This window comes from Cyprinodon tularosa, unplaced genomic scaffold, assembly GCF_016077235.1.
Source record: "Cyprinodon tularosa strain WSP-4 unplaced genomic scaffold, ASM1607723v1 ctg270, whole genome shotgun sequence".
Lineage (NCBI taxonomy): Eukaryota > Metazoa > Chordata > Actinopteri > Cyprinodontiformes > Cyprinodontidae > Cyprinodon > Cyprinodon tularosa.
Genome location: NW_024038975.1, coordinates 1,076,857 through 1,101,807, shown reverse-complemented (window position 1 = coordinate 1,101,807; position 24,951 = coordinate 1,076,857). Strand labels below are relative to the sequence as shown.

Genomic DNA, 24,951 nt, shown 5'->3' with positions numbered 1-24,951 from the left:
CGTATTGACCATGAATATTGTCTGCTTTTAATGTAAACCTGTCCACTTTCACATATCTGACATCAGAGATACTCTCCTCGCTCGAAGTTGTTTCAGATTAACAGGTTAGTGTGCAACAGCAGAACAGTTCTGAAACAAGTCACACCAATGGCCTAGGTTTGACAGGTGGGACATCTGCAACAGTCAGAATATAAGCATATATATATATATATATATATATATATATATATATATATATATATATATATATATATATATATATATATATATATATATATATATACTTACAGATCTTTTCAGGAGGTATTCTTTTCCTTCTGCTTTACATTTGTGCACACAAAGGACACACTGGCTCATACAGTGCATTATACGATTAGTCATACATAGTTACAACCACAAACTTTGATATATCTATTGAGACTTTAATATGACGGGCCAACACAAAGAAGAACACAGTTGAGAAATGGGAGAAAGTACATGATTATAAAGGATATCAGAGAAATACAATTAAGGTTTGTATTTACTTTAAGATGCATTTCGGTCTATCCCCAAATTAAATCCACTGCAAACATTTGCCTTAAAGATTACCGTACAATTAAATTTCATTTATTAGTTTGTTTATATGTCGCCAAGTCACAACACGTGTTTTCTCAAGGCACTTCACAGAGACAATGCAGTCAGATTGCTTTAAAGTTTCTGTTAAAGAAAAAACAGTTGATTGCAACCAGTCTTTGACTTGCAAGACATACTCCTCCTGGATGAGCCTGCGGCAACGATTTTTACTTGCATTTTGGCGTAGAAAAGTCACCTGAATATTTAGTGATTGCTGTCTGTGTGTTGAATAATCAATCCAAGTATCCAAATAAACCGATGAGTAAATAGATGATTGAAGGAGGCTCTACTTCTGAAGGGGCAAAACAATTAGTCATGGTCGATGAGTCGATGGATGGGGCACATAAGTGTTGCAAAACTTGTTCATAGATGCTCTTCCATGCTATTGCTACTTTGCATAAAAGTAAGGACAGAACATTTCAGATTCTACTGTATGCTACTTAGGGTTAGGCTATTATGTAAAGTTTATGGTTGTAAACTGAATAAATGAAAAAGTTCAAATGGTATGTGTGATTTTTGACATAGCGTTCATTAGTGAGGCTATGTTTAACAGTATATTGCTTTAGAAAAACTTCCTGTTTTGGAGAGCAGTTGAGATGTTAGGATATTTAGCAACAACAACTTTTTCACACAGCTGACTGAGTCTCGCTGCACACATAAATGTTGCTTGGCCTTACTCTCCTGTGGCTCCTGCCCGGCACTCGGGGACACAGCCTGCAGGTTTTGGGAATGAATTCCTGACAGGCCTCCCTGAACTTCCGGATCCTCCAGCAGTATATGACGGGGTTGAACACTGTCTTTAAGTAGCTGAGCCAAAGTGCCCCGATGCTCACTGGGTAGAAGACGGGGCTGTAGTAGAACTGCCGACTGAAAACGGCCAACAGGCTGACCACCGTGTGTGGCAGCCAACACACTGAGAAGCCCACGAAGAGGATGAGGATGGTGGTGAAGGCTCTGGTCTTGAAGCTCATGTCCACCTTGATGTGATTCGGCCGCTGCAGCCCAGTGAGCCTCATCTTGCTGACTTGGTTCAGGGCCGGCAGACAGGAACTGTCGCTGGTGTGGTTGTGGATGCGTAGGGTGTTGCGACGCACTGTGTTGAGGATGCACAAGTATGAGTATAACATGACAGCAAATGGTAGAAAGAACACAGCTACGGCCAAGAGCACTGTATACCCCCGGTCTGCCATCGACTCACTGTATCCCAGCACACACTGCGGTGCCCAGGTGCCCCCTATACCTGCTGCACCTGTTCTCCATCCAACCACAGACGGCAGGGACACACAAAGGCTTAAAACCCAGGAACCTGCTATCAGTACTTTGGCCCTGTGTGGGGTCAGCTTATCCTGCCGCTGAACAATGATGAGAAAGCGATCAACACTGATGATGAGGAGGATGGACACCCCCTCCAGAACAAACAGCCAGTACAGCATGATGGAAGCCCGGCACAAGCCGCTCCCGAAGCTCCAGTCGGCGGTGGCCACGGTGACAGCAGTGAAGGGCATACAGAGCAGCGAGAGCATTATGTCAGAGAAGGCCAATGTGGCCAAAAGGAGATTGATAGCTGAGCGCATGGCTGGCTTCTGGTAAACAATCAGACACACAATTGCATTTCCAAGGAAACCGATGGTTATCATAAAGATCATTATGGCCGCCAGTGTCACACGGAAAGAGACCGATATGAGAGGAGGTGAAGCCTCTGGCTGGAGTGTTTCTGCTGATTCATCCACCTCTGGCTCCAAGAGGTCACAGTCGTCCAGTAGGCTTTCATTACAAAAAGCCATTGCAGCTTTCATCAGGCACAGTCACCCCAGAGGAAAAAGAACATAACTGAAAGCTGTTGTCTGACTTCCAACAGCTCCGGTTTCTGGAAAAGCCTGGGATAGAAACAAACACACAAAAAGCATTGATTTTGTAAAATGAAACTCGCAAAGAAGTGGAGATTCAGCATTTCAGATTTCTTCAGATTAACTCCACACAGATTATCTTTCACTGATGAATAAAAGCACTCCCAAATCATGATCCTGCTACCACCATGTTTCACTTTAGGGACATTAAGCTTGATATATTAGTTTATACCCACAAATATTAAGACCAAAGACTTTCATTTTGATCTTATCTGATGACAGCAACTTCCCGGATGTGCTTGTTGTGTCCCCTAAATTGACATGAATTCAACTGCAAATGAGACTTTTCTAAGGTTTTGTTTTTAACTAAGGGTTTTTATCATTCATACAGAATAGATTGGTAAAGGCGGAGGCTGAGCCTTATTAATTTACAAGGATCCACCTAGCTCTGGATCTGTGCCACCTCTCCAAAATTACTTTGGTTCTCTTGGTTGCTTCTCTGATTAATGATCTCATTATCTGGCTTGTCATCACTTTCCTTTTTTAAATGACAGTTTAAAATGAGCCTATCAGATATTCAGATTTTTTCTTTTTTATTCTATAACCAAACTCCACTTTAAATTTCCCCAAAGCCATATACTGGTCTGCTCTGTATCTTGGGCTTAATAATTCTGATCATTTGCTAATAAACAAACCACTGAGGACTTTAAAGAATCTATGTAGGACTAATATGGGCTAAATTGAAAAACTCACCAATGCAAAAATATGCCAATAAATGACCCAATGGAATTAAATTGTACCACTCAGTTAATAAATATAAAATAAATATAAATTATTTTATTTTTCCTTATGTCTTTGTGTAAAATATATTTTTTTTTGTTTACAAAATGTTTGATAATATCTACTGACCTTCAACATTTTCCTCCATTTCTAACACATTATCTATTAAAGGTATTTATTTATTTATGTATTTTCTTTCTTTTAATTATAGATACTTTTATGTTTCTTTTATTTCCCCCTTGACCTCACCCCTTCAGCCAACCCAATCCGCATAACCCTCCAGAAATGCATATGGAAATGTCCATCTATTTTCTGTCATACTTTGATCCCAGGTGGGGTTGCAAGGGGTGCTGGTGCCTATCTCCAGCTGTCTACGGGTGTGAGGCTGGGTACACCCTGGACAGGTCGCTGGTCTATCACAGGGCAACACAGAGACAAACAGGACAAATAACCAGTCACACATACACTCACCTAAAGATAATTTAGAGGAGCCAATTAACCGTCATGCAGTCATGTTTTTGGACTTTGGGAGGAAGCTGGAGTACCCGGAGAGAGCATGCACATGGAGAACATGCAAACTCCATGCCGGTAGACCCAGTGCCAGGAATCAAACCTAAAACCTTCTTGCTGCAATGCAGCAGTGCTACCCACTGTTCCACTGTGCAGACATAAGGAAATGTAAAAATGTAACAAGAATATATGTAAATAAAAAGGCATTTTGGAAACAACAAGATAATACATTTGTAGATTCACAAAACTGTTGATAACTGTTAATACTTATTTATCTTGATTAATCCTTATTTATCTTGATATACTGTATATATATTGTTTATTCTTAATGCACCCTTTTCCTCCTTGTTTGCACCTTCTTTAATTACTATGCCAATATGTGACCAGTGAATTTCTCCACTGTGAGATCAATAAAGCTAATCTAATCTAATACATTAATGGTACTATTTGCACATAAGTCTGTCAAAGGCTCTGACAGATATCTTTACTTTATGACCAAAACAGTAGGTTATGTACTGTATGCATTTTTACCCAAACTCCACTGCTGAAAAAATGTATTTTTTAAGCAAGAATTAATTTGCTGCAACACTTTTAATCACTTGACGTCAGTGAAAAAATAAGACGATATGGTATGGTCAAATGAGACCTACTCTATGTATTTCATTGCATTGATGTTTACATGATAAATTTTTCTGCACATAACCCGAAATAACAAAAAGGTTTACATGTGGTTTGGACCATTTTATTTCTATGGATTAAACCGGTATACCCTAGATATTTTTGATACCGTAAGAGTTTAAGAGATGAAACAAGTGTGGATTTCCAATCAAGACAGAAGTTTCACAGCCAATTAAAAATCTGTCTAAAGAACTGTAGATCAGTGGGCATAGAAAGGATCCCCCCCCGAAACTGCTATGATCTGAAAATGGGGTATAAGAAGAGGTTCATTTGAGGGTCCAGTTCAGTTAACTGTCTTTGTTTACATTGCTTACTTCTGTTGTCAACATCTGAATTTCATTTCAACTGAAATGTTCGATTTATATATACTGGAAAAAGCATTGACAGCTCAATACGTATTTTATGTCACTGAGCTTTGGCAAGATAAGTTGATGATTAACCAGCAAGCTGCAGGGTTTCACGCGAGTTGGGATACACAGATTTACAGCACATCCATGGTTTTTTCAGCTGTCAGCTTAATCCACACTCCCTGCTGTTTCCCTTTTTTTAATGGCAATGCAGCTTGAATAAGTTATAGGCATCTTCAGAGCTCATAAGGACCTAGTGTTAAATTGTTAAACTCAGTGTCAACAGTCTGATATTCAGGGCTCAGATGTTGTTTTGAACAGGTGGAAAGGGAGATCCAGTTAGGAGACATGATGGTCTTAAACATGTGGTGATTCACAGCATGATGGGACACTCATTACCCAATGTTGTAACTGTCATAGCAGTTACATCTATTCTTTTTATAATTTATATGGGAAAGGAACCATATTTTTCCTTATGGTCAATACTAAACAGTTGTACATGATATGAAGCAGGCTTATGTTTAAATTAGATTTTTGGCAAAAACAAACTGACACCCTATTTGATCATATAAACTATGAATAAAAAGAATAAAATAATAAAGTTGGGCTCATATTAGTATTTAGTGTAAAACAAACACAGGAAAAGATAATTTTGACATTGTCAGAATGTAAAAATGAGAAGAATTTTTTTCCTATTTCACCTTTCATTAATTGGATTAAATATAATTGAAATGAATATAATTTAAAATCCTTCTTCTCATGTATAAAGACCTACATTTCCAAGCTACTTTTATACTGATGACTTTTAATTTTCTGTTCCTGAATAGACAAAATAGAAATTAGAGTCTTTTGACCGGAGTCTTTGAAAAAGAAGCTGATTAGTCACTTCATTTGGATGGGATTAAATTGATCCCATATAATAAAAAAATCTTGGTGTTATTTTTGATCAGGACCTGTCATTTAAATCCCATATCAAAGATGTTTCTAGAATGTAATTCTTTCATCAGTGGAATATTGAAAAAAAAAAAAAAAAAAAGAAATATCCTGTCCAGGGGTGAGGCTGAGAAACTAGTCCATACATTTGTTACCTCAAGGCTGGACTATTGTAATTCTTTACTATTCTTTATTACTAAAAGCCTTTAGCTGATCCAAAATGCTGCAGCCAGAGTTCTGATGAAAATTAAAAAGAGAGATCATATATCTCCTATCCTGGCTTCTCTTCATTGGCTTCCTGTTAAATCCAGAATAGAATTTAATTCTCCTTCTCACATATAAAGCCTTAAATGGCATAGCTCCATATTATATAAGGGATATGATTGTTCATCATGTTCCTAACAGAGCACTTCGCTCTCAATCTGCAGGTTTACTAGTGGTTCCTAGAATTTCTAAAAGTAGAATGGGATGCAGATCTTTAGTTATCAGGATCCTCTCCTGTGGAACCAACCACCAGTTTTAGCCTGTGAGGCAGACACCCTGTCTAATTTTAAGGCTAGGCTTAAACCTTTCTTATCTAATAAAGCTTATTCTTTGACCAGCTATAAGATATCCTACGCTATATCTATACTGATGTTGCCATAGGCTTAGGCTGCTTGAGGATTTATTGACCCATTTTTATCATTCTGCTTTATTCTATCATTTAATTAGTCCATTCATTGCTCTGCGGCTACTGGTTGCTAGATTCTCTTCATCCTATGTGGTCCCCTTTGTTTTGGCTCCTTCATTAGTTATTTCTGGATTTATGCTTCTGTTGCCACCACTCTGTATCAAATCTACAAGAAACCGCCTCAGCTTCCATCTCTGCATTTGGATCCTCTAAAAACCTCAAGACAACCTGACAAATATGCGTCAGTCGGATGGAAATTGAGTAATGATGGCATGTTGAACACATAAAGAACCAAAACTGCATTAAAAATACAGCAAAAAAAGAGGAAATTCTCTCTTCAGGTCAGGAATCCTTCCCTCGAGTCACTGCATAGGGATGCTGGCTGTTGCCATGGAAACAAGGTCAGCAGTTCCATGGCAACAAGCAGCCCTGACTTTCGTGCACAACTGTCCATAAGCAATCCTGCACAGCTCAGGCACCCATGATCAGCCTGTCTGCACAGACAGAAGCACAGTTAACACCAACATCTCAAATTGTTGGATTTCTGGTGTGATCTGCTGCGTTAGATCCGAGAATTGCATCGTTTTCATGCAGATTTCAATATATCACACCTAAAAGTTTCTACATATTTTCACCACTCAGCCTTTACTGTACACCGTGTTCTCAGGCCAACAGTGCGGTGATTTACTTTGTTTTTCTATACGAAGAATAAAAAAAGGAATCCTGGAGAATAAAAACGCCCTCTTTCCTAAATGAAACAAACATCTTTTAAGATAATACCCAGAGTGGCTTACCTGACTATGGCTCCAAAAAGCAGAGATTTGAAGGCAAATGGAGCTGAGGCGCATGTCAGTGTTATTATAAGCGGTCACAGCGCAACATTTCATTGCCGTGGATCGATCGCGCAACCATCGTGGGCGCTGCTCACGGCAGAGGAGCAGGTGGTCTCTCATTTAAAGGAGCAATCCGCCGCGAAATGTTAGTCAAAGTGGTTAAAGTGAGGTAGGGTTTGGAGCCTCAATCTGCAACTTTGATACCGTAACAGGGAACATTTAGACTGCACCACATATAGTAAAATAAGGATTAAAATATATGAAAAAAAAATCGTTTCTATAGAGAATGATCCAACATTTCAGCTTGTCTTGCTAAACCAGTGAATAAAGAGCTATGCATTAGAAAAGAAAATAGGTGAAAGAAATATACACTCTAGTCTAGGAAAAAAAATTAGCAGAAGCTTTAGGGAACAAGAATGCTATCAATTAATGTTGGAGCTTGTTCTGAGTACTGCCCTATTTGGGAGTTGTTGATTCTTTTTGTTTTTTTTATTATTATTAATTTCTTTTTCATAAAAAATTTAAATCCTTACCAGTTGGAGGCGGTAATGCACAATTTACCTAGGTGCATTAAAAAGTGAAGAAGAAACAATGGCTCCTGCCAAATAATCTCAGATTACCTATTTAAATTAGATTTTATATTAAAAAGAGAGGGAAAATAATGTGAAGGATGTGGAGAAAAGAAAATGTAGATCATGTACTGATGAACTGTAAAACATGAACAATAAACGGAGAAATTGAGAAGGAAGGTTGGAAGGACAGGCAGAGTCAAGTCTTAATGAAATATTGTGAAATTGAGGAAATATAAAGAATATTTACAGATTAAGGAAAGCATTATTTATTCATCTACAGATTACAAAATAAAAAAATAGAATTTGATGTAAAGTAATGTTGATACACACTCGTGTACAGTAGGTGGCGGTATGCAGTTGCTTGCGATCCGCCATAATAGAAAAGAAGAAAAAGAGAGGAAGAAACAACGGCGAGACACGCCTGGCATGTGAGGAGAGTCAGCGGTCTAGAGATTGTTTGGCGAGTAATATGTTGAATTTAAAGGTGGTTTTGGCATAATCTGGTTTGTGAGTGGATCAAGACAATGGCTGGTTGTAGTGGGGGGTGTTCGGAAGATGAAAATATGGATACAGAATGGTCTAGGGTAGGAAATAGAAGAGAGGGAAGAGATAAAATTAAAAAGGGATTAAATGTTGGAAAAAGATCTCTTGAGGATGAGGAAGAACGAATTGAGACAAGAAAGAAAATCATGATGGAAGACTGTAAAGTCATATTGAAATTTAAGGCTGGACAGGATATGAGTGGAGTAAGTCCTATCACCTTGTCGAATGGACTAAAGAAATTTGTTGGAGACGTGGAGTTAGCTAAAATCCTGAGGGATGGAAGCTTACTTATCATTTGTAAAACTGCAGAACAAAAGAACAAGGCCCTAAAATTACAAATGGTGTGTAAAAGGGAAGTGATAGAAAGAAAGGTAGTTGGGGAGGAAAGAGGAGTGAAAGGAGTAATATCAGGGATTCCGGTAGGAGAAAACTTGGAGGAGCTAAAGAAAACAATAAGAGGAGGAGAGATTATGGGCATCAAACGTTTACAGGCTTTTAGGAATGGGGAGAAAATGGACAGTGCATCTGTTCTTCTGGATTTCAAAGGTAGAGTTCTGCCTGATAAAGTGATGATTGGCTACATGAGTTTCAATGTAAGAGCTTATATACCACCTCCTCTAAGATGTTACAAATGTCAAAGATATGGACATACTGCAAATGTTTGCAAAGGGAAACAGAGGTGTGGTAGGTGTGGAGGTAAACATCCTTATGGTGAGTGTGGAGATCATCCTGTTAAATGCTGTAACTGTGGTGGAAATCATAGTGCAGCGTATGCAGGGTGCATGGTAAGGAAAGAAGCAGCTGAAATCCAGAAAGTTAAAACTGATAAGAGAATTACTTACGCTGAAGCAGTGAAAGAAGTTAAAAAGAATGATAATGATCAGAAAATAAATTATGAAAGGAAAAGGATGACAGACAATAATCAGTGTAATGTTACATTAGAAAAGTTGATTCCTTTTCTTGCATACATCATAAACCGTTCAGAGCAAGCAAAAACTAAAACTGAAAAAATAAAAATTATAGTTAAGGCAGCTACAAAGTTTTTTAGTATCAAAAACTTGTCTTGGGGAAAAAATTCATGATGAGCTCAGGCATGGGGAAGGATCTCTGGAAAATGAGGCCTCTCAAATCATTACATAACTCTAATATTACAATGGGACACTCGCAGTTTATTAGCAAATGGTCAGGAATTTAAAGGCTTCATTAAAAATTTAAATAAAAAAACAGATATAATATGCATTCAGGAAACATGGCTCAAGCCATCATTGCAGTTTAGTATTCATGGTTACTCAATATTACGTAAAGATAGAACAAGTGGGAATGGAGGAGGATGTGCCATATTTATAAAAGGAAAAGTTAAATTCATTCAGCTCTAAATAATATCAGATTTAGAATTTATTGCAGTAGAAATTTGGACAAATGAAGGGAATCTTAAAATTGTAAATTATTACAATCCTTAATAGAATCTTTAAAATAGAAAAGATAAAATTTGAAACAATATTAGAACACTGGTGAGGGAAAATAGTTTGGTGTGGGGACTTCAATGCACATAGCACTTTATGGGGAGATCAAGATGATTATAATGGAGGAATTTTAGAAGAGAACATTGAAGAAAAAGAATTGGTAGTTTTAAATAACGGGGTAGGTACTCGGGTAGACTTGGTAAGAGGTAAGGAATCGGCTATTGATCTGACTTTAGTTTCTCAATCTATTACTAATAATTGCAGTTGGAAAGTCTCTTAAAATAATGAATAAGCATAATACAGGGTGTTGTATTTGTGGGAAATTAGAAATTATCCAACATATTTTTTTTAGAATGCAATAAATATACTCAGGAAAGAGAGATGTTGTGTAGAGAGTTAGACAGGAATAAAAGTAAACTAGATATAAGGGAATTGTTTCAAAGGTCATCTGGGGATGTAGTTTTTGGGAGTATTTTTAATTTTCTAAGAAGAACGGCTATTTTAGGGAGAATATAATAGTTTGTCTGGTCCATACTCCATTCTGGAAGGTGGCGGTAATGCACCTATAAGTTGTTTGCCAACCGCCATTAAAAAAAAAAAAAGAAGAAGAAGAAGAAGAAGAAACAACGGCGAATGTTTGTATGACGTGTAGAATACCAAGTTAAGTATAAGTATGTAGTTTCTTTTCTTTTTTTTTCCTTAGAAATTATATACATGTCTATTAAGTAGATAGTCCATCACGAACCACACTCCATACCAGTAGGCGGCGGTAATGCTACTAAATGTTTGTTGCCAACCGCCAATAAATCCAACAAGAAGAAGAAGAAAAAACAATGGCTGCTGCCAGAGGGCAAAACAAACAGGGAGTTTCAACCTCAGATACTGAGCTTTTGCTGCACCCAGAGCTTCTCTCCAACGATTTTTTGCAGCTCATTTTGAGGGAGGTGAGTTAATTGAGTTTCAGAAAATAACCTTTTACTGTGAAAAGATAAAAGATTTTGATAGTTTAGCACCTCGGCTAAACACTGTGTCTGCTTTAATTGAGCTCGTTCTCTCTGTGCGGTCGGTGTCGGTTTTAAGTTGAGATTAGCTACCAGAGTGTTTTCTCTGTTTTGAAACAGAGAAATGTCGGTGCCAGAGGCTGTGAAGACAGGGACCGGCTAACAGAGCTCTACCTGCGGCATGTCATCCCACTGCCACAGCGGACTCTGCCCAACAGCCGCTGGGGTCGGAAGATGGAGAGGAGCCGGGGAAGACAGGCTGCCGCCGGACAAAGGTGGGACACTGGGGCTGATTGGTTTTAACCCTAGGATATTATTTCCTGCGACCAGCTTGGTGACCTTTAGCGTGTTTATGCTAAAGCTCCTTTTTCCAAAGCTCTTTTTCTAAAGCTCTTTTCTGTTTAGTATTATAATATTATTGCTGTTTTAGAAAGACACAGTCATTTCAGATAAAGCCATCCAGGTAACATAAAAATGTATCGGTATCATAAAGAATTTGCTGCCCCGAAATTATTAAAAAATATTTTACACACCATTTAGGTAAACGTGTCTAGCTTAACTTCACAGGGACGTAATTTTTTGGGGGGACATGTCCCTGCACTTTTTCGAAAGTCTGTTTTGGTCCCCTGTAGGTTTTACTGACCAAAAACCATTTTACTCTACATGTCATTGAGCACTAGGACCAAGCGGAAAACCCGGGCTCAAACTGAAGCCTGCTTTCCTGAGTTCAGACTGCCCACCAGCCCCTGATTGGCCCAACATCTTTTCTGGTGTGCTTGGCTGTCACCGCTGTCACTCGTAAAGGGCTGGTTATCCTCCTGCAGCAGTGTGTCGCAGTGAGCTTGTCGCAGATATTTTTGATTTATGCCCAGTTTTGAAGTGTGGTCTGCGCTATGTTAATCCATGCCACAACACAAGAGGACAATCATGAACCAGCTGTGGGTCTAGGGCAAGAAAGTGGAAAAACACAAGGGGCAAGTCTGTGCGACAACGGAGGGACATGGAAGCAAAAAAGTGCAAGGGTCTAGGTGGGAAAAGGGTCCCAGCGTTCTTGCGCACCTCGTTCTTCTAGCTGGTCCATCTTCACCAGCCGTTTTCCACAATGACGGTCATACAAACGAAACAAGCTGGTAAGGTACCAATCAGGAAATACGCATGTGTAGAGTGGATGTAGAATTGACCAATCAGAGGCCTCCTGTCTGTGGCACAGTCTGCAGTCACCTACACTTCTAGAAAGGTGCAGTTGAGTGTCTGTGGAAGGGGAAGATTTGCATTCACTGCAACACGCACACAGACGACCTGGTTTCTGAGTATAAACCAGCCTTAAGAAGCTCATCTGATGCGCCACTACAAACATCTGATGCGCCACTGAATCGAGTCTGTGATTGGCTGACAAACACACTGCAGTTAGTTATATTAAAAAATACTTTTTTACTTTTTTTTTTTAACAATGGTGTTCTTTTGGCTCTGAACAGTTTTAAGCACACAATGAAGTCCTTATACCATATTATAGATGTTGTATGTATGCATGTTTCATACTTGGTTTGATAGCTGATGATTTTAAGTTGTTTTCTATGGTCTTCTCAAACTGTACTACTTGCAGGAATATGTGTGCTCAGAAGTTTTTTGTTTTTAGAGGTTTTTGATTTTAACAGTTTCTATTGGTTGCTTTTCTCCGTTAAGCATCAGAGTAATCATTATAGTCAAATACAATGATATAGTTGAGGTTTTTAACATTGTACCTACTAGCAACTAATTAACAAGGCAACATTAACAAGTAGAAATGTTGAGAGTTAATTTGAATAACTGAACTTGAATTGATCCTTGAAGTTTGACATTAATAAGCTCTTAATACTGGGCCTGATGCAATAACATGTTCATTTTCTTGTCATAAATTCCTCTACTTTTTCTCCTACCTACATTCTTAAGTTCAGTCAATGATCCTCGTAAACCTGATGCGGTCCACCTATGCGTAAGTTAGCATGCGATCTGAGAAATGTCATTTTTGCATAATTACAGCCCAGTTAATGCCATATGAAGCTACGACTTCCCATCCTTGTCAGACGGTGTATTCATAAAAAAAGGCATCGAACACTAAGACAAAAAACTTTATTTGTTTGGACATCAAGGTTTTGCTGACTGACAGCTGAGCAGCAGAATTTAAAGAGCAATAAAGGCCAAGCAGTGAGGAATAAATCATAGCTGTAAATTACTTGGTTGTACTCTTACAGATTAAAAAAAATGCAAAGACAGATGAAAACTACTGGTGGAGACAAGAGGTGCAACATAATCATGTAAATGCTTAATAGAATAGAATAGATTTAAACTTTTTTGCCATTACATTGCCATAGTACAAAGCAACGAGATTCATGCTCTGCATTTAACCCATCCCCTTGGAGAGCAGTGAGCTGCCATTGTGCGGCACCCGGGGAGTAGCGTGGGGTTTAACGGTCTTGCTTAGGGACCCAGAGTGGCAGTCCATGGGACTGGGGCTTGAACTCAGAACCTCTGGGATCCAACCGTAATGCCCTAACCACTAGGCCACCCCTCCCCTAATGTGAGTTTCCATCAACCAACTTGACAACATGCTGCCACATCTCCTTTTCATAAACAGACGTATACTGCTCATCTCCTAACCATGTCCATCTTCATCACACTCTCCATCTCTCTCATACAGGATTAACATAAAAAAATGAACATATTTGACAAATTCCGACAAACTCAGACAAAAACATCCCCATTTAGTGTAATAACACTGAATGCAAGTCTGACCTTTAAGAGTTTCAACATGTCACTAAACCTCTTTCTGCACTTCCATTCGTTTTTTATGTTCCAGGTGTTTAAATAGTAGCTTAATCCCTGACTGTTCTTTCTTTTGATAAAATAACAAATTAAATCAGTGTCCCCTGGATACCGACATGCAGCTGTAGATGTCCTGACTGATCATTAGCAAATATGAATGTAATTTATGATTGCAGAGTTACATAATATATAAATCTAATAATGTAGGATAATAAAATGGACAATTGCTTCTCAGTAACAACAAATGTAGTTATTTAGTGAAAAACTAGGTCTGAATAGCAGCTGACTTATTGCGCAACACTCCTTCATCAAGTATGGAGGAGTCCTAAAACTTGTTTGTACATGAGAGAAAATTAGAAGCAGGAGGAAAATACGAAATTTTCTCCTAAATCATTCATACTAATGATGATTACTTTGCTTGTACAAACGATTCCTGTATGGATTCTCAATAGAATGCATGCAGGTCATGCCAAAGGGGTTTCTTCTGGACATGGTTTTAGACCTGAAGTAAACCAGGAAATTCTCTCCATCCATTGCTTATACTCCAGTAGTCATTTGTAAACTTTGAAAGGTCATGAGATGCATGTCACAAACAGGCAATTTGAAAAGAATGACATCAGTTTCTGACAAGCTTTTGTCAGATCAGATTAACTGTGATAGATGTCCAGCACAGAGGTAGATCATGCCCTATTTGTCATTCAGAAAAATATATTGAAACTGTATGTGTGAGGTCAATGAAAGGACAACAAATAATGCACGGTTAATGTAAAACAATTCAGAAAATCTCTCATCAATAAGAAAAAAAAGCATTAAAAAAGAGTGCACTAATGAAAACACCAGATATCCACAGATGTTATTTATTAATCCCTTTGTAAAGACTCTTATCTTAGAAGTAGCTGCATTATTTTGATACTAAGAATCTGTTGTTTAATTCCCTTTATCCAGCTCCAGCAATGACCAGCATAGAAAAAGGCCTCTGATTGTGTTTGACGGCAAGTCGTCTCAGTCGGGTCCACTGAAACTGAAGAAACCAGACTGTTCACCAGGGCCACCCGGAGTCACAGACAGATTAAAACCTCCTCCAGCTGCAAATCTGTCCAACCCCATCCGTAAACTCTCAGGCACTTCGTCGCCATTGTCTTCTTCATCCACACATCGCAGCTCTGATGCTTCAAACATCAAACGGGATGCAGAATCCTCGGTAGGGTCTTAACAATAAATACATGATATAGAATGATAGCTAACAGTGTTTTTATAACAAGGAAAATAACAAGGAATGTGTTTTTTTTCTTTTTAGGCTACACTAAAATCTCCAGAAGTGAAGAAAAAGATCCAACATGTAACATGGCCCTGATCTCTGACCTAGGATGGCAATCTAGACTTATATATAGATATCTTCCTATCATCTATTTTCCATCTCAAACCCCAAACCACCTCTCATTAATTACTGTTTTCAGACTAAAAAAAGGTAAAGAGCCTGTTTCAGATGTACATCAGGACCCCTTTAATGTTCTTATAAATGGTGGACAGTCAACAAAGCAGTGCGACGCTCAGGAGATCAACCCTGCTTGTTGAATTCAGGAGCTTCCTTCTTGCAACCTGCAACCTCAAGTGCCCTTTAGGTCCTTATAGCCAGCATCTCCCATCGTGTGTTTTTTATATCAGGAGGACGTCCTGTTGATGGTTTCATGTGTTTGATGAACATGCAAGTGTGGTTTATTAAACATAAAAAGAAATACAGAGGAATTGAACACTATGTAAGGGATCATCAGGGACGGATGAGAAGGATTCATCTGATCTCTACATTGTAGGAGTTGTGCAGTTGATACCTGTCAGTTATTGCTCTAATTCCACTGAGAACAATTCATTTAGGATTACTTCTAAAATTCTTCATTGATTTCTTTATTGTAAGTTAAGCTGATTTCAGGTAGATTGTGTTTAATAAATTTTGATGAAAAATGTGTGAAAAATATGACTAATTTTGTATATTGAACATGAACCTAACCTGGGATAGATCTCTTTCATGTTGTATTTATTGGTCAGGAATATTTTCACTTTGAAGCCGATTTCTTTGATGTTGACAAAAAGTGTCTTTAATATTTGTAAAAACAGTTTTTTTTTTTTAAATAAAATCCAACCAACAGAAACAACTTTGTTGCTTTACTTGTTGAGGACAGTTTGTGGGTTTAATTTCATATGCCTTGATGCGCCTTTGGAGATCAAATAAAAGTGAGATTCTGGTTACAAATTATTAAAGCTATAATATTACTGGTGCTAATTAATATGAATGCTGTTGGCATATTCACTCTAATTTGCCCTAAGAAAGTCATTCAATGATTATTTAATTTATTAAAACAATTCAGGCACTATTAAACATTTTTTTTTTTTTTTCTGTCCATCTCACAACCAAAAGCATATTATTAGTAGGGCTGGGTAAAAAAATCGATTCCTTTACATTTTTGCAAAATCGATGTCTAGGAAAGAAATTGATTCGTTTTATAGTGACGCGCGTGACGTTCACATTCAAATGAGCAGGAAAGATGCACTCAGGATTACTTCAAGCCAGACAGCTGCAAATATAACCCAATAGGTTGACAGAAGACATTAACAAATGGGGGCTGACCAGCAAACACCCTGTAATTGTTACAGACAACGCTGCAAATATAGTTTGTACAGTGAAGATAATGCAGTTCATGCATGTCTGCTGTGTCCCCCCTGTGTCACGTCTGCTTGCTCAAGTGAGGCTTCACTTTTCACAAACAAGTTGGCACGTTTTGAGACAGTTTTGTTCACATCTCAAGTTTAAACTGTCTGATTTACAAGTTTGCTTTTTGTTTTTAATATGACAGGAAAAAATAAATGAGTATTTTGAAACACAGTTGAACCACTTTCATTGTTGTAAAAACTGATCGAATCGAAATTAAATGATTTAGAACTGTACTAATCAAAATCGAATTCGAATTCAGGGTGAAAATACCCAGCCCTAATTATTAGTGCTTTTTGGTTTTGAGCAAACAGTTAATTAAATGTAGACAAGTTCGATTTTGTCAACAGGGTTGTAGTACAATACAGACTAATGTCTGCTTCTGTCATCTAAGCCCAGATTAAATACAGTAGAAGGCTCATTTAAAAACGAGCTTACCAAAGTGCTGTAGAAAGTCTTTGATTTCTTGTCTTTTGCAGTGTGTTTTGTCGATTCGTATGGAGCCTATCGATAAACTTATATTCACTAAGTTGTTTTCTGATTTGGTCTCTGGCTCATTTTAACACATGGACATGTTCCCATTTAAACCCCTCTGTCATAGATCTTGCTGCTGTAGCAAGGGGATGCTGGGCAGTGTGAACTTTCTTTCAAATATGACTTCATATAAGCTGGTGGCTAGCTATATTTTTGCAGGTTTTCAGGTGTGCCAATCTTTCCATTTTAAAGTGGATTAAACATGGCTCTGTTAAGAGGTTGGGGTATTCTTTTATAGCAGTTTCCACATAAAATCTTGATACATTAACATTTGTTGTTGAAGGGTAGACATATTAAGATCAAGGGGAGATCCCTCTTAAAAAGAACTGCACATTTCCTTTTTTATTTTATTTCTTTGATTTATTGTTGTTTTGTAATTAAACATTCACTTGTCTTAAATTCTGCTGAGAAACCAAAAGAGGAGAAGTGGAGTTCGGAAGCTGCATTATGAGACAGCGTTTTCTTATTTTTCCAAATTGTTAATGACAAAACTTTGATTTACGCACGTTAGGTCTGGCTGCTCACAAAATAGCTGACATGCATTTTTGATTCATGCCTTAAAGTTACTTTATTAGTACATCATTTTACTTTCTGACGGAGCTTATATGTCACTTTGAATACGCTTCGCAAAATTAAGGAAAACCATTACTTTGCAATTCAGAGCTGAAAACATACAATCCTAGTTCTACTTGCATTCTATTCTAATATGTAGTGAGACTTTGCCATTCAATAGCTTTTAGCTGCATTGTTTGCTCTCAGGTGGGGTTAGATATCCTTGCCACATTCTGGGCAGAGAATATCATCCCGTTCGGTCAGGAAACCACGGCCCACCAGGGACACGGAGCACTTCTTGCAGTTGAAGCAGTCGTTGTGCCACTGGCGCTCCTCGAAAGAGATGTATTTGCTGCCACCCAGACCTGAGGAAAAAACATCCAAGTCTACATCAGCACACCTGAGAAACCAGCTTTAGCTTCAGTTCAGAGTTTAAGCTTGTTGGTTACCACTAATCGGGGTGGTGCAGGAGGCACACTTCTTGGCATAAAGGTTGCAGAAGCAGTTCAGACAGTAAGCAAAGTCATCTCTCGAGGTGAACCTCTGGCCAGAAAGCTGCTGCTTGCAGCTGGTGCACAGGAAGCAGTCCTTGTGCCAAGGTTGGTCACGGTAGGTCACCCCACCAGTGGTGATTGGCTTTTAAAAAGAAGCATTGTTTTATTAATCCTCCCTTATTAATAAATAGAATTAGCTTGTAGAGCCTGAAGTCATACCTTCTTGCAGTGCACACACTGCATGGCAAACTGCTTCTCATAGCAGGGCACACAGAAGTTCTGGCTTTCTTTCGGGATGAAGCTCTTGGTGCCTATCGGCTGCTGGCATCTCTTGCAGGTAAAGCAGGTCTCATGCCAGCTGTTGCCCTTGTGCTCCATCTTCCTGGAGCCTTCAGGAGGATAAAATGGAAGAGTACAGGAAGTTAAAAAGGACAAAAGAGACACTGGTGATATAATTATGGGAATCCCAGTCCACACAATTCACTGCAAGTAGGCAAATTAACAAACCTCAGCTTATGACGTTTAATGTCATGTAAATAAACCATGTAACCATGGTTGGAGTTTATCCTATAGACTTATGCCCCTTCCTATTTCTTTGCTTATCCTATCATTTTTTTTCAATTCTCTATTATTTTGTAGCCTCTGGTTTTTCTAAGGAATATTTTTAATGTTATGTAAGATTGTCTTATAGAATAGCTGTACATTCTTGTGACAAATGCAAAAGAAATGTATTCATCTTACAGCTGGTGCTTCTTGGAAGCTGCCCTTCTCACAAAATATTCTGTTTGGATTAGTTTTCATCAGAAATTTTGAAAAGCATGTTTTTTTGTTTGTTTAATTGTTTTTTTCTTTTTAAACAATGTTATCAGTGAGAAAAGAAAAATGTTTCCAGCAAGGTATGTAAACCTAAGATATTAACTGAGCACCAACCACAAAAGTAACATGACACTGAAAATATTCACACATCTTCATGTCATCTAATAGCAGCAGAGCTACACACAGCAGGAAGTTAGAAAAGCTTTTGTTATTTTCTTCTATATTTGTATTTTCCACATAACAAACCAGCCGACAAGTACTTAGGAAATGTGATGAGCATTTTTTTTTAGTGTTGTTGTAAATAAGGACCTTGGTTTAATAGCAGTCGCAGTGTTAATTCACCTGATGCCAGCAGTGTTTGCATTCGTGGAAACTTATTTTCATGAATGGGATTTTCAGAGCCAGAGGCGGTTTTTTCAATAAAACAGGGGGGTTAGTCCTGAAAAACGGTCCCCATGAGTTGCTTTTATGGGTGTCGTTCTAATGATTAACTGGAGCCCCACATGTTGTGAAAAGTCCAAGCAATAATCAAACTTGCTGATTATTGCAAGGAAGGAATCAGCTAGGGCTCCAGTTATTCTAGAATCCAGCACCTCTATCCTCAAAACGCTTCTTAAAGACAACAGTTGTTGCATGAAAATCTAAAATCTTTGTACACTTCTTACCTGGCATGATGGTTTTCTTGCAATCATGGCACTTGGAGGAATACTCATTGGAGTAGCACTCAGTGCAAAGAAGCTGCTCATCCTTGGTGGAGAAGGGTTTGTCCACCAGGGAGCGCTTGCACTGGAAGCACTTGAAGCAGTCCTCATGCCAGTGACGGTCCTTGTAGGACAGATCCTGCAGGAACATCAGACAGTTGGATCAGGCTGACACAGTCAAACACTTTGTATCTTCATGGGGTGTTTTTTTTTTTTTTTCATCTCTTACCCTGGTGTTACAGCCAATAGGCTTTTTGCACTCCTCACAGGTGTTGGAGTACAGGCTCTCATAACATTTCACACAGTAGGGATTCTCCTCTCGAAGGACATACTTCTTCCCAAACAGGGACTCCTTGCAGTAGTGGCAGTCATAGCGCTCGGTCATTTTGACCAAGAGATGCTCACCTGAGAAAACAAAGAAGTAAAGGTTTTATTTTCTTTTAGGTAGACACCTTTTCTGCTTTAATCTATCCAGCCAGCTGCAATGTTCTCCACATTGAAAATCAAAGAGTGACCAGAGAGGAGGATATTAATAACTACTATCAGCCCTGCTTAGAGACAGTTTACACTTGCCCTCACTGCATACCAGAGGCCACTATGCAAGTGTGTACTGACCCATCAGGGCCTCACCTCCAACTGTCAGTGCCAGACCCCTGTTTTCTCCAGTGATTGTGAGCAGCACTCGTAGTAATGACTAATAAAAGCGAGCAGCTGAATGGGGTCTACTTTTGTAGCCCACTACCAAAAAAAAAGAAAATTCCAGTCTGTTTTTCCTATACCTCACACTCCAGGCTTGTTTTAAGATGAGGCCTGTGACTGATTGGTGAAAGCTCTTAAAATTGAAGAGGTTTTCATCTTTTGTCTGGACAAAACTGAGACTTTTAATCCATCTGTGCCTCTCCGTTATGAGTGCAGTTGACCCCTCCCACATTCCCGTATTGTCTGCTGCTCCCACCATGACTCACCTAGCTTATATAAGGATTTATCTGGCTCCTAAAAATACAGAAAGATAATCTGAATGGCCACAAATAAGACTTGCAGCTATTTGGATGTGCTGTGCAGCTGTTTTGTCAGATTCTGAGGTCTGCTTTGATGACCATCCATGTGGGAAACAAACTGAGATACAAGTAACTCCACTTCGATTAGAAGGCATGTCTGCTGTTGAAGTGTTAAAGCTGCTTTCCACAGCTATGCATTAAAAAAAGTTCTTCAAATTCAAAATACAGCTGATGCATTGTCAGAAGTATGTCAAAAACAATAATAATTTGCATTTTTTTCCCACTCTGTGAGACATTTTTTTGATATTTACACTTGTTGTTAAATTAGTATTTCTACATTTACATAATGCAATCACTTTTATATAACGGATGCAAGTATTTTTCTAAGATCTGCTGCTTTTCCAAAGCAAGAAATCACGAGTACATTCCTTCTAAATTGAACCCAGTTTGACATCAATACATAAATTAAAGGTTTTAAATTGGATAATTGAGTTAATATATCTTTGAAGATTCTGTCATTCAGGTCATAGTCAAGCTTGAAAAAGTTCAGTCTAGGCAACTGAATGTGAAGTTTTGTATAGACATTTCACCTCTCATCCAAGAGGCTTCTTAATTTCTAATAGTGGAGGGAGGCACTGAGATTAATATACTGTAGGTGTAACAAAGACTGAGGAGAATATATTTTTTCCCCCTAATTCTTTGTTGCACCTACAGTATATTAATCTCAGTGCTCCTCACCACTAGCATGAACTGAAGAACCCTCTTGGATGAGAGGTAAAACATCCAAGAGGTTCTTCAGAGTTCATCCTGTTGCCCAGGTTGAACTTTTTCAGGCATAATGGGGTTAAATTTGAGGCCAAATTTGGCTTTAATTTGCAAAAGATTCTATTGAGTTTTCTATTGTGTAAATAATATTAACTTGAAAACTTAAATTCTCATGCATCTAAAATGTGTAAAATAACATGATATGTTGCACATATTCAGCTGCAGAATATCATTTTTAATGTTTAGGAGAAGTCATATCTAATTCCTAAACCAAATGTAATGTCAGGGTATCATAAACAGCATCTTAGTTTCAATATGAAGTCACCCCTTTGTAATTTGCAAGAAAAGTTAGTCTTGTAGTGAGACTAAGGATAATGAGAAAACAGCAGGGAAGCCTTAATTAGCTCTGTGAACTCAGATAAATGGATTCTCAGAGGGTTTATTTTTCCACAGAAATGGAAAAGGAAATGTAGCCAAGGATGAGGAGGGGTAAACAATGAGGGGACGTGTGCAGCTGGAAAACAGGAGAACATGAATTGGTGGAAAGGGAGGAACTCAAAAGGATGCAATGAACAGCAGTGTCCCAGAGTAGAAGGAATGGTGAGTAAAGACCAGTGAAGAAGAGAGAAGAATGGACAGGTGAATGGGTGGATGAACAGAGATTGGCTCTTACCTTCCTGTGTGAGGAGTGTGCAGCTGTGTTGAGTCTGGGGCAGACTGAGAGAGGAGGCTGTGGGCGCGCTGTAGTTACTCCTGATTACATTAGCCGTCCCATCACAGACTAATTGGAAATGGGGTGGGGTGGATGGGGGTGCAGCGTGGGGGCAGGGTTTCTATTTTTTTTGTTTGTTTCTAGTTCTATAAATACAGCAGCACCTCAAAGAGATAACCCTTGAGGCCCCCTTAGCTGTCCCCACTCAGTCACCAGCAGGACCATGTAGCCATTTAAGGTCACTCAGTTGTTCTTCTCCCTCTCTTACACTCACCAGGAGTTAGTGCACTCTAAACCTTCTTTGTATCAGAGCTTTCTTGGTGCTGACTTCTGTTTTTTTTTCTTCTTTCATTTGATCATTGTGATGCTCTCATGAATCGGTGAGGATTTCCTATCCCCAGATGTCTCATCTTTCCCCACGTCCTCTTTTTTCCCCTTGCAGTCCTAAACCTCCAGTGTGATGGCTACTGTATCCAAGCTCGCTAACAACAGAGACCCATATGGTTTCTAGGAAAGCTTTAGCTCTGCCGTCTGCAAACTCTCACTCGCTCTTTTGGACCATCCATTGCCCTCTGTGCAAATGCTCCTGTCTTCTCTCTATGCCTCTGAAACAGTTTATTTCAGAATATACGACACTGCAGATCCACTTTAATTTTTGTGCTACATTTATGTGACACCATGGGGGTGTTTTACCCTCTCGATATATGCCACGTAATGTATGCTAACATTTTCATAACCCCATTTTCCTTTTCCTTACAGGGTTATAACTTATTATCCGACGTCTGTAATGCTGTAGCTAGAGACATTACCCTTAAGTAGAAGGTTAATCAAAGTTCTGATTTGTATGTTGCTGCTCATTTTGAACTGATACTGACAGGAAAACTCGCTAAACTGGCTAATTAAAAACACACATTTTCTAGTGGAAGAATACATGTACTCTTAATGACAGTGGTGGTTGCATCAATTGCTAAAGCTAACTCTTATGGCCTCAAAGACAAATTCAATTAAATTTATTCATATAGGGCCAATTCACAATGCATGGCATCTCAGGGCACAAATGACTTAACTGTTTATAAACCATGAGCAAAATGTGTCTAAAATGGAGAAAATGTTTTTGCCAGTCTAACCAAATTTTTTAAATGCACAATATGTGGGATAAGGTAAAATAAGTTAAGATACTGGGTACATAAGATCAAATTGTGTAGATCAGAATGGAAGGTTTGCCTAAGCTTCTGCTATTGAGCGCCCCGCCGCTTATGGCCGATCTTACCAGCATGTCTTTAGTGGCAAGGGAAATCAGAGCGCATTAAGGAAGTCTACGCAGACACAGGGACAACCTGCAAACTTCGCACAGAAAGGCCCTCTGCTGAGCCCAGGACTCGAACCTGGGCCCCTCTTGAAAGCAAGAGTATAAAATCCATTCATCCCCGAAAAGTGTGATACACGCTCACTTTAGAGAGATCAGTCGATGGAGAACCCAGGGAGACCTCAGAGATGCACAGATACAACATCTAAAATCCCTGCAAAGAGACCAACTTTTTGTAGTACAAACCAGGAGCATCTTCCTGCTTTTGCACTGCTACACTGCTACAAACTGCTCCACTGGTCAGCCTGTATCAGAACATTTACCGGTAAATCTATAACAATTTTTGTTGAAAAGTTTAAAATGGAGACGAATGACACAAAAAATATCCACTGCATTGAAGTGTCTTGTTTAAATTTCCAAAGAAACTATTATCTCAAATAATATTGGAAAAAAAATAGATGCAGGCCAAATCCTAGCTGTAATTAGATAATGTAGGCCTTTAATTTCCTTATTTCCAATAATATAAACACTCTACTAGTGTATTTAGGACCAAGCATTCAGAACAAACAGGAAGTTTAGACTAGCACTTTGGGCAAAATTGAAGTCAGATGATAGCAACTCAAACAGAAGACGATGTTGTACAAGCTTTTCTAAAACGACTGGAAAAGGATTTAATTTAATTATTATTGAAATGTGGCAGTTAGTGTTCAACCCGGGGCTCAGAGACAATCATTTCAGTTCAGTCCATTTAATTTCAGACATGTGGTCAAGTTAATACCTTAAGGGACAAATCTGTTTAATGCCCAGCTGAAATAATTCCCAAGACTGCCCTTGCTTTCCTTCTCTCCTTGGCCCTTCTTTCCATTCAACTTGTCCAAAGCAACCCCCCCTCCACCCTGCACGCTCTGAACCAGGGCCTCCACCTCAGCTGCTTAGGCCAGCGGATAAAAGTGCAGCTGTCTGGGCTATCATGATGGTAAAGCCCGGTACTTACTCCGGCCGTAAATGTAGCAGCGTGAAAAGGTCAGCCCAGGCAGTCCCCATCATCACCAGAGTACTGTTAATCATTAATGCCACGGTGACCAATTGGACTGGAATTACTCGGGGTCATCCAGGATCCAGTATCAGCCCTTTGGAAGAACTTCGCTGTGCTTCATGTGGACCTGGTCGAAATGGATCCTATAGCAACTAGCTTTGAAGAACGTGCTGCGTCATAATGAGCGTCTCAGAGGGGCAGTTAGAGCTCATGAAGACGGATACAATCATTTGAGGGTTCCACTGTGGGAGCAAGAAGGCAACTGCCCCTGTCTTTACTTGACATGGGATCCAAGGTGCTTGTTTTAAATGAAGGCTGTAGTGCCCGCCTGGTTAAATTAAGCATAGAATGGAGACAAAAAATGGGGAAAAAAATCCAATTTACTCCAAAAATTGCATAAATATATAAGGTTTTAGCATTTAAAGAACCAAAGCAGGATTAAGTTAAATTAAAATAAAAAATCATACACAATGTAATAACACGCTGCAAAAGGTTGACAAAAAGTATGTAAAAAAATATTGAATTGGTGCATTTGCACTTGATATGAGTAGGGAAATGGAATGATCTGAAACTGGAATGAGATTTTTTTTAACCTAAAATAAGATTTTAAAAAAATCTGTATTCTCTTATTTCAAGTGCAGTACATATAATGAAATGTTAAGTGGCAAAACTACATTCTACATTTTATCCATTTCAAGAAATATTGACTTATTTCTAGATCAATGTTTGCAGTGGGTGGGTT

At 38.7% G+C, this 24,951-nt stretch overlaps 3 protein-coding genes across 5 annotated transcripts; 1 reads left to right on the top strand and 2 right to left on the bottom strand.

Moving 5' to 3' along the window:
- Positions 1-290: 290 nt before the first annotated feature.
- On the bottom strand, positions 291-7,341 carry gpr45 (G protein-coupled receptor 45). Of its 2 annotated transcripts, none has more exons than XM_038289623.1 (2): positions 7,172-7,341; positions 291-2,489 (listed from the first exon to the last, which is right to left on the bottom strand). In XM_038289623.1, exon 2 carries the CDS (start codon positions 2,406-2,408, stop codon positions 1,239-1,241), a length of 1,170 nt encoding a protein of 389 aa, XP_038145551.1. In that variant the 5' UTR covers positions 2,409-2,489; positions 7,172-7,341; the 3' UTR covers positions 291-1,238. The 2 variants fall into 2 exon arrangements, with proteins under 2 accessions (XP_038145551.1, XP_038145552.1); XM_038289624.1 differs by lacking the exon at positions 7,172-7,341 and adding an exon at positions 3,711-3,814.
- A 3,123-nt stretch (positions 7,342-10,464) lies between these two features.
- cunh2orf49 (chromosome unknown C2orf49 homolog) lies at positions 10,465-15,711 on the top strand. Its single transcript, XM_038289608.1, has 4 exons — positions 10,465-10,732; positions 10,910-11,064; positions 14,537-14,792; positions 14,889-15,711. The coding sequence occupies exons 1-4, from the start codon at positions 10,622-10,624 to the stop codon at positions 14,943-14,945; spliced, it is 579 nt and encodes a 192-aa protein (XP_038145536.1). The 5' UTR covers positions 10,465-10,621; the 3' UTR covers positions 14,946-15,711.
- A 1,456-nt stretch (positions 15,712-17,167) lies between these two features.
- On the bottom strand, positions 17,168-24,323 carry fhl2a (four and a half LIM domains 2a). Of its 2 annotated transcripts, none has more exons than XM_038289728.1 (6): positions 24,168-24,323; positions 19,622-19,797; positions 19,357-19,531; positions 18,095-18,264; positions 17,831-18,017; positions 17,168-17,746 (listed from the first exon to the last, which is right to left on the bottom strand). In XM_038289728.1, the coding sequence occupies exons 2-6, from the start codon at positions 19,775-19,777 to the stop codon at positions 17,595-17,597; spliced, it is 840 nt and encodes a 279-aa protein (XP_038145656.1). In that variant the 5' UTR covers positions 19,778-19,797; positions 24,168-24,323; the 3' UTR covers positions 17,168-17,594. The 2 variants fall into 2 exon arrangements, with proteins under 2 accessions (XP_038145656.1, XP_038145655.1); XM_038289727.1 differs by lacking the exon at positions 24,168-24,323 and adding an exon at positions 21,829-21,984.
- Between the last annotated feature and the right edge of the window lie 628 nt (positions 24,324-24,951).

Coding starts and splice junctions, on each gene's coding strand:
- fhl2a (XM_038289728.1), bottom strand. CDS start 19,777: ATGACCGAGCGCTATGACTGCCACTACTGCAAGGAGTCCCTGTTTGGG. Junction 18,018..18,094: donor AGTGTGTGCACTGCAAGAAG/GTATGACTTCAG, acceptor TCTTTTTAAAAG/CCAATCACCACTGGTGGGGT. Junction 17,747..17,830: donor CTGCACCACCCCGATTAGTG/GTAACCAACAAG, acceptor TTTTTTCCTCAG/GTCTGGGTGGCAGCAAATAC.
- gpr45 (XM_038289623.1), bottom strand. CDS start 2,408: ATGAAAGCTGCAATGGCTTTTTGTAATGAAAGCCTACTGGACGACTGT.
- cunh2orf49 (XM_038289608.1), top strand. CDS start 10,622: ATGGCTGCTGCCAGAGGGCAAAACAAACAGGGAGTTTCAACCTCAGAT. Junction 10,733..10,909: donor TGCAGCTCATTTTGAGGGAG/GTGAGTTAATTG, acceptor GTTTTGAAACAG/AGAAATGTCGGTGCCAGAGG. Junction 14,793..14,888: donor AACGGGATGCAGAATCCTCG/GTAGGGTCTTAA, acceptor TTTTCTTTTTAG/GCTACACTAAAATCTCCAGA.